This window comes from Malus domestica, chromosome 10, assembly GCF_042453785.1.
Source record: "Malus domestica chromosome 10, GDT2T_hap1".
Classification (NCBI taxonomy): domain Eukaryota; kingdom Viridiplantae; phylum Streptophyta; class Magnoliopsida; order Rosales; family Rosaceae; genus Malus; species Malus domestica.
Genome location: NC_091670.1, coordinates 7165791 through 7174656, shown reverse-complemented (window position 1 = coordinate 7174656; position 8866 = coordinate 7165791). Strand labels below are relative to the sequence as shown.

General features: G+C 34.8%; 1 protein-coding gene across 2 annotated transcripts; it reads left to right on the top strand.

Moving 5' to 3' along the window:
- The first annotated feature begins 4552 nt into the window (after positions 1 to 4552).
- LOC103412045 (uncharacterized) lies at positions 4553 to 7884 on the top strand. Of its 2 annotated transcripts, XM_008350651.4 has the most exons (6): positions 4553 to 4931; positions 5038 to 5133; positions 5800 to 5840; positions 6114 to 6231; positions 6961 to 7041; positions 7288 to 7884. In XM_008350651.4, exons 1-6 carry the CDS (start codon positions 4728 to 4730, stop codon positions 7342 to 7344), a joined length of 597 nt encoding a protein of 198 aa, XP_008348873.2. In that variant the 5' UTR covers positions 4553 to 4727; the 3' UTR covers positions 7345 to 7884. The 2 variants fall into 2 exon arrangements, with proteins under 2 accessions (XP_008348873.2, XP_070662091.1); XM_070805990.1 differs by lacking the exon at positions 5800 to 5840.
- The last annotated feature ends 982 nt before the right edge of the window (positions 7885 to 8866 follow it).

The window sequence follows — 8866 nt, the reverse complement described above, 5'->3', positions numbered from 1 at the left end:
TGTCTTGTAATATTATTACTTAGTTTGTTCCAAAAAAAAATTATGAAACAATGGTCATATAAACATACAATAAAATCAAAAGTAAAAATTGTAATATTTATGGAGTGAGAATAGAGTGATATGAGATATGAGAGAAAATAAAATAAAATTGATGTGAATGGGTGAGGTGAAAGAAGAGAGAAATTTGATGAGAATATGTGTGTGTGTGTGTGAGAGAGAGAGAGGAGCTAATAACAATGGAGGGAGAAAGAGATGGAGGAAAACTATGTGTGACTAAGTGATGTGACATATGCGTCAGATTTTGTTTTTTATTTTTTATTTTTATGTTAAACTTTTGTCCCTTTTTTATTAAAACTTAAATTCTTTTTAATAAAATTTAAGCCCTCTTTATTAAATAAAATTAGTTGATGGTTTTTTGTTAATAAAAAGTTGAGAGAAGCCATTTTCATTAAAGCTCCCTAGAAAAATGGGAACTTTAACGAAAAGCTCTCGGTACTGTTCACTTTAACGAAAAACCACATTTTTACACTAAAAGTCAATCCTGGTACTATTCATTTTACCCTTTATTTTGTCCTTATCATTAAAACTCAAAGTTTTCAAGCTCTTTTAATTAGTTTTCCTTGGAAAAATATGTATTCATTATTTTTCTCTTTTATATTGAAATTATAATCAATGGTTTTTTTTTTTTTTTGAGAGTTTTATATATAGAGACAAAAACTTTCACTATATTTTAAGAAACTCTACTAGTTTTTAAACATGTCAATGAGAGACAAAAACATAAAAACAACTAAAGCTTAGCCTAAAAATATGGAACTAATATTTTAAAACATCAACCATACCCTTAAGCCTTTATGAAACCAGCCTTCATAACTCTAACAAAATTAATATATGTACTCATCATTGACCATTTTTGCATAATTAGTTCAACTCATTCTCGATTATTTTTGCAGAATCAGTTCAACATGTCTTCAACCATTTGTGCAAAATCAGTTCAACATGTCTTCGATCATTTTTGCAGAATCAGTTCAATCAGTCATCGACCACTTTTGCAGATTCAATTCAACCCTTCATTGACTATTTTTATAGAATCATTTCAACTCATCCTCGATTATTTTTGCAGAATCAGTTCATCATATCCTCGACCATTTTTGCAGAATCAGTTCAACCCATCCTCGATCATTTTTGTAGAATCAATTTAACCCATCATCCACCATTTTTGCAGATCAATTCATCTTGTCCTCAATCTTGTAGAATTAGTTTATCTCATCCTCAACCACTTTTGCAGAATCAGTTCAACCTGTTGTTATCATATGTCACCATGCCTATGTGTGGACATTTGTTGTCATCCATTTAAAAACTCACCCAGACACCAACTACTGTCTTCAAACTACTCAGCCTTGTATTGTTCTTAATATTAGTAATTTAATAAAGTTGGTTACTTTTTCTATTTTAATTTTATAGCCAGTGAGTTGTGGATTTGAGATTCAATTCGACATAGGACAAACTAATACATAAAAAAATAATAACAAAAAACCAATATTATCTTGAAAAGTAAACAAATTTCAACCATTTTGATCACAAGTGTCAACCAAGGAGAAATCCAATCATCGAAAAAGTTTCTTTTAAATTGTGACTATAAAACCACACCATTTATTGGATCTCTCAACAATGCATATTGCTTCAACAGTGCCCCCAAACAAAGAGAAATTATTCTAGGTTCCAGGCTCGTTAGCTGACCTAGAGTCCACCAACCATAACTAACACTTGTTCATTTTTAACACCAACCCACCGCTTACAGAAACAAAAAAAACATTTTGGGATTTGCGCCCCACTCCTTCCTTTCTCCTTCTCCAAGAAATTGAAAGAATAAAAAAGTATTTTGCATTTACATTATTCAAAATCTATTTGATTTCAGAATTATGTTGTCTCTTACCAATCATATTTCAGTTGGCATGACTAGAGAAAAAGAAGCACAATGTACCAAATTCATATTTCAATATGAAGATTGGAGTTTCGGGTGGGTGTTCATGGTGGTGGGCATGATGTGGTTGGGTGGAAGGAATCTATATCAAGTGGGTGATCTTGGGAGTGGCAGCGACGGACATTTGGATGTAGGTGGTGGTGATTTTTACCCTTTTAGTTTCCTGGAGAAGAAGAGATAGTGGAGTGATCCCCAATATGTTTTATTTTATAATTCTTTAAATTGTGGGTTGTGTGAAAAATGAGGTGGTGGAATTCCCAGTTAGCTTATGAGCCGGATGAATTGGAATCAATATTTCTTTAAAAAAAAAAAAGAAGAGAGAATGGAGCAATAAATGAAGAGATAAAATTGTGAAAAAAATATTTTTTTTACTATAAAAGATAATTTTGTAACTTACACTCTAGAGAACAAAAAGGCAATGATGTCATATTTCACATGTATTAACTTTTGTCTCCCATTCTAATGTTTAAAAAGTGTTGTCTCAATATACAATTAAGTATTAAAAGTATACTCTATGTGTAATTTTTCCTTTTTTTTTATCTAAACAAAAGATTTTTTATTTATTTTTAAATACATGAGGTATTTCACTACACATTGATGACATACTATATGGGAGTTTCTATTTATAGACTCTGACCGTCAAATTAGAGGAATATTTGAGTCTGTAACATATCTCTGAATGAGATAAATAAACTTGGAATTCTAATAATATTTTGAATTTATAAAATGACATGCACCAATTCACTTATTTAGAATCATAAATATAGAAATTTAGAATTTCTGCATGAAAAAACAATTGAATTTTGTGACCTCCAATTCTTAGATGTAGGAATTAAAATATTAAAAAATCATGGTTTATTTCGTTGCAGTGTTGTTGCTTTTAATAGAAACCAAAAAAGTTATCTCCATCTTTGGAAGAGAAAAACCAAGGAAAAAAAAACCAAAAAGAGAAGGCATTCCCAGGTTGTAGACTTGTTTCTCATTCAAAATCAATGGTGGACTCACTTTTTGAGTCCCTATCACATTTAAGGAATGCTTTGAGATATTCGATGAATTCCTATATATTAAGATATTTTGAGAACTTTTATTCTGACCCATTAAAAGCCTTTTCTCATTATATAGGGACTATACTATTGTCGGAACTTTATTTAGGATTTTCATTGGAGATGCTCTAATACTCTTCTCCATACAGCCTCAATACTGTGAATGTAAAGTTTTTGTCCAAGCGGATTGGGAAAAAAATTGAGAGATGCCAATGTAAGACCTCTTTGTCACCACCACCACCTCATGAGACCTCTCTTTCATGGTCATGATCACCATTTCAATAATAAAAACTTAAAAATAATAATGTTTATTAGTAAAATTAGTATTAAAAAGTCCATGGCAGCCACATAATTTTCAAAAATTCTAGCATTGAACTTTTTAAAATTCTGCAAAAATCTATCATGTAACTTTTTTCTTTTTTGCAAAAGCATATAATTAAAAGTCTGAAATTTTATAGAGTATGTAATAATCAGTAAAAAAAATTAATGCATCCGTGAAAGTCTATCACTTAAACAAGTTAGACGTCCATATTAATTTTAATAAATCTCCTATTGTGAAATTAAACGGCAGTTTAGTTACAAAAGATGGAGGAGATTTATTAAAGGGAAATTTTTATTTAAATCCATATAAATTCTTTTTACACTCAACTTAAATTTTAAATGTTAATTGTCTTTTTTATTCTATTGCATAATTACTATTAAGTACAAAATAAAATTAATAATAAAACTCAAATTTATCAATAAACCCACACATTATAATTAAACTCTACCATCACTCCGTGTTTATCCTACTTTTATTCTAGCTAAAACATAACAACTCTTATAGAGAAAAATAAGTTTTTTTATTGGTGGATGATGATTTTGAACTTTTGAATCCTCCATGACTCACCTTATGAATTATTCAGGACAAATAATTATTCTTTTCAATTAATTTACATCCAAACATGACATAACAGGCTAAAGAACCCTAAAAGGGGCTCATAGTTTAGCACATTAGAAGGTGAAATATCAACCAAGGCATCTTAGGCAAAGCATGATCTGATATGTTGAAAGTGATTTCTGCATGTGTGAATAACTACAAGAATAAGGGAGAAATCAGATAAGGATGAACATGCAAAAATTTAAAAAGTTGGTAGAGATATGTTTTTTTTAAGGGAATGGTAGAGATATTTATGAACAAGACTAAGAAAGAGAAGAAAATTAAGTTGTGGGACTTGAGGAAAATAAAATGCTTTGATTTTGGGTTTTAATTTTCAAATTGGTGTAAATATAAATTTACATATTGAATTAAGTTTGTGAGGGTATTTAGGGTAGTAAATTTGGCTTTAAAAAGATATTGATAGTTTAATTAAAAATCAAATTGATGTATAAAATAAATTAGATGTATAAAGATGTTACATGAGTTTAAATAAAATTTCGTTTTATTAAAATATCATTGCGTAAAAGATTGGGTAGGAAGGAGCTATTGTAAAATATCAAAGCAGACCCCACCATCCATGATCCACGTTGCGGTTTGATATTACAAAATATCAAAGCAGCAGGTCAAAGTAAGGAAAATATCCCGCTCACAGAGAGAGAGAGAAAGCGCCAAAGCCATAGCCTGATAGCCATGACAGAAACCGACAATGCATTCGGATTCGCAAATATGAGCTACTACCTGCATTAGTTGGTAAATTTTCTCGGAGCTGAGAAAGCGCGAGAAAATGTCGACAAGCAATGGAGCCGACGTAGAAAGCGGCCTAGGACCGAGAACGTCTCCAGTTTCGAGTACAACCACACCGAGAGCGAGACCCGACCCTTTCTTGATCTGCTGCAGATGCTTCAGGGTCGTCACCGCTCTCACCGCAATTCTCTGCATCGTTGTCAACGTCTTCTCTGCCATTCAATCTTTCACTGATGGATCTGATGTACTTTCTCTCTCTCTTCTCTCTCTCTCTCTATATATATATATGAATTATGCATTAGTGTGGAGTTAGTTACAAATTGGGTTGTGTGTGTGGTTGTGAATTGCAGGTTTTCGATGGGATATTTCGGTGTTACGCCGTCGTGATTGGAGTGATTGTGGTGGTGGTCGAGACGGAATGGGAATTCGTTATGAAGTTCTGGAAGGTTCGTTTTCACTTTTTTGAAATTTAAATTACGATTATTCGAAATTAATTTTGAACCGATTTTAACCCATTAACATGTTACCAAGTTTTGTAGTTTCTAATCAAATTTTCCTGCCATGTACTTCCTGCGAAGTCCTTGTGTTGCATCCCCTGCTTTGTGACCTTTTGAGCCGTGAAAACGGTCTATTTGCAAAGCAAGAGTAAAGCTGAGTACGATAGACGTTTCCCCGCCTCCCGCAAAAGCAAGGGCCTTGTTGGCTTGGGGTTGCGCTTTATGTACTTCATGTGACTAAACACAAGAGAACCTTACAACTTTCTGAACTTTGATTTTCTCTTCCTCACTCTTTGATTCCTCACTCTTTGATACCAAACTTAGTGTAAGAAGACATGTCCCTTAGGATTCCTTGAACCTCAAATGTCTATGAAAATGATCTCTCAAATTGGATCCTCACATATTTACGATGATCGGGACCCCCATTTCTCTCCAACAACTGATGGAAGGGGGTATTCTAAGATGCTATCATTATCTCCACTCCAAAGATATTGAACCAATAAAAACTGAATATCAAAGAAACTATCTTTTTGAAACTTTAACTGAAATATTGGTGCTAGGGTGCCGAATTTTGCATCCATGATCTAATTTTAATATTGTGTTAACTGTTTGCAGCTATTGGAGTATTGGGCTGGTAGGGGTATGCTACAAATCTTGTAAGTTTGCAGATGTAGTGAGAAATGTCATGTTTCACTCTCATAGAGTAATTTTTCTGCATCTCGAGATTTTGGAGCACGACTGAATTCGTTCCAATCTGTATATTGCCTAGCCTTGTAACAGTATAATAATGTTGGGGCTAACATTAAAGTTAAGCTTGCTTTAGTGCCATAATTTGGATAGCGTGTGCCTGTATTACACTGAAGCAAGTCCCTTTTATGGCTGTTGCATAAATTTTACATGGTTTCTGACGCTGTGATTCTTTGTACCAGCCTTGCGGTCATGACAAGAGCTTTTCCTGGCAATTCCAGTACAAAAAAGGATCTAGTTCTTCTAGAGGACATAGCGAGCTATATGCTCCTTGCTTGTGGTGGGATCTATATTATTTCGGTAGGTTTAAATAGCCGAATCCTATAACAATTTTTAAAACTCGTGCGTGAGTTTGCATGTGGTTTTGTCTGTTTCTTCTTTTAATTGGAAGAATCCTCCAATGTTTATTTGGTTCGATGAAGCCGATTGTAACCAAAACTAAGATTCTTCTTTAACTAGGACTCAGCATGGCTCCTATTGCTAGCCGAGGTTAACGTTTCTCTTCTAGGAACACGATTAATTCCATGAGTGATTGGGTAATTGTTGCTAAGCAACTAACCCATTCATGACTTCAGGGAATTTATTGTGTGTTGGGGTGGAAGGGCACTCACCTAGTTGTTTAAACTTTCCCTTCATATATATGAGCTGTGTAACATCAACCATAGGGGGATTGTAAAGTTCCTGGAGGGGCTATGACTCCACTTAGGCTATCTATAGTGCCGCCCTTGTTTTCTGGTTCATGAATTATGATTAACTAGCAGTAGGAGATGCATGGGTATTCCCTAAACTTTTATATCTTCTTTATCCCTCGCAAATCATTTATCGTGTTATTGTTCAATATCTTTTAGTCTGAATATATTACATCAATATGTTGAGAGTAATTCATGCAAGGGTAGTATTACATCAATATGTTGAGAGCCATTTGCCCTGCCTTTGCAACTTCAATTGTAACTTAAAGTCTAGTGTGCCCCTTTTCTTCATCATTTTCTGCCCCTTCAAACTACTAATCTTTAATATTTGAATTTTAAGGGAATCCTATGCATTGGCTTTCTCAAACGGTCTCGGCAGAAGAAAGAAATTTCAAGGGAGCAAGCAGCAAAGGATCTTGAGGTAAGTTCTCACCATTTGCTTATCATGCTTCCTTTTCTTTATGGTTCTTACTATAGGGATATAAAGCTTTAGCTGTGAGGCCCGTGACATCAAAGGCTTAAATCACTATAAGATTTCTGCTAAAATCTATAGTACTTCTAAATAGTCTGTTTTGAGTTATGTTACGTTGTGCTTGTCAACGTTATGTATGTTTAATCTATCACGGAAGCTTGCTTACATTCATTCACCTGTATGCAACAATCACAGGACTTGGAGCGGCGAAGGGAAGAACTTGAACACTTGCTTATTGAGCAAAGAGATTAAGAAATATTGCACCGTACGTAGGCAAAAAGTGACACCGGTGAACCTTGCTCATGTTTCCAATATCGTGATTCTGTTAGTGAGTTGCATTTGAATTAGTATTCGTTGTTTGTATAGTTGTGTGAAAAGGCATGCTACCAAAGAAAAGGAGAGGATCCAGGATGTTAATGTTATTCATTCGTGAAGAAAAGACGAGTCTGCGAACTGATAAAAAAAAATTACCATAAGGGTTCATGCGCGAAATCCCTTTATGTCGGCAGAGACACAATCGTCTTAGACGAATGCTTTCAAGAAGATGCAAACCTGTGAATTTGAATCTTCCATGCTTTTATCAGAATAATGCATTTTATCATTGTTGAGCTTTTGGTTCATGTAAGGCTCATTTTGTTAGACTAATAAGCTGGATTGTAATAGTTGCTTTAGTGTGTTTTGTATTTGGATGACTCAGCTGGGGACCGGCTTGCCCGGCTCTGAGTGTGAGACTTAGCTTATGGTTTACATACCTCTGCTTGTCAATGTCAATTGGGTTTCCACGAAATGAAACAGGCTTTTCGTTTCTCTTTTATCTTCTTTCCCTGCTTTTTTATACGCCCTGCTGGTTCCTATAAACCGGTATCCAAAGCCAATGGCGGTTTTATAGGGGACCTAAGCGGTTTCAGGACTCCTCAACGATCTGAAATCATTGCTTGAAATTTTTCGGGGACCTCTCAAAGTCAAAGGCTGGGTCTCCGGCCTTTAGAGCAACTCCATCTCTACAAATTGCACTACCCAATGGGCGATTGAACCCGCAACACATATGCTCCAGGCCATGTCAATTGCCCCAAGTATTGTGGGCCCAACTCCTGCTTACCAGGCAGTCGGGCTAAAATGGCCAGAGGCCTTGCTTGAGGCGATTTGATGGCAGGGTGATGTCAACTTGACATCACCCACGTAATATTATCTTTTGTGTTAGGCACGTGCGAAAGATAGCGAGTGAGCCGACCAAAAGCAAGCGGCGGAGCCCACTTGGTAGCGCACTCACAACCCCCTAAAAGTGATCGACGTGGGTTGTTCTCAATAATTTGATTTCCAACGGTAAGAAAAATTGAATTCTTGGATTAAGAAGTGTCTATGTTGACAAAGTATTATGTACTCCTAAGCACAAAGACGTGACATCAACTATAAAAACTAAAGCATTGCCCCAAACAACTTTAGAAGAATATTTTAGGCCATCTTAAACTTTTATTTGTGATATTACATATTTTCGTCCTTTTTTTTCTCAGAAAATAACTAAAGCCACAATTACAGCCAGTTCCAACTCTATCAAAAGCATAAGCAAGTTTGGCACACGTACGAAGTGTGTTCCCAAACATAGTTATCAGTAATATCAATTCCTACACTAGTTCCAAGAAATAGTCTAAAAGGAAGCCGCCAAGCTTCTAATATCCTTTGTAATGGATCGAATTCTCCATGGAGTCTTGTATCTGTATTTAACCACTTCAATGACTAGCTTAGAATTCCCCTCCACACAATGATTAGCTTAGGG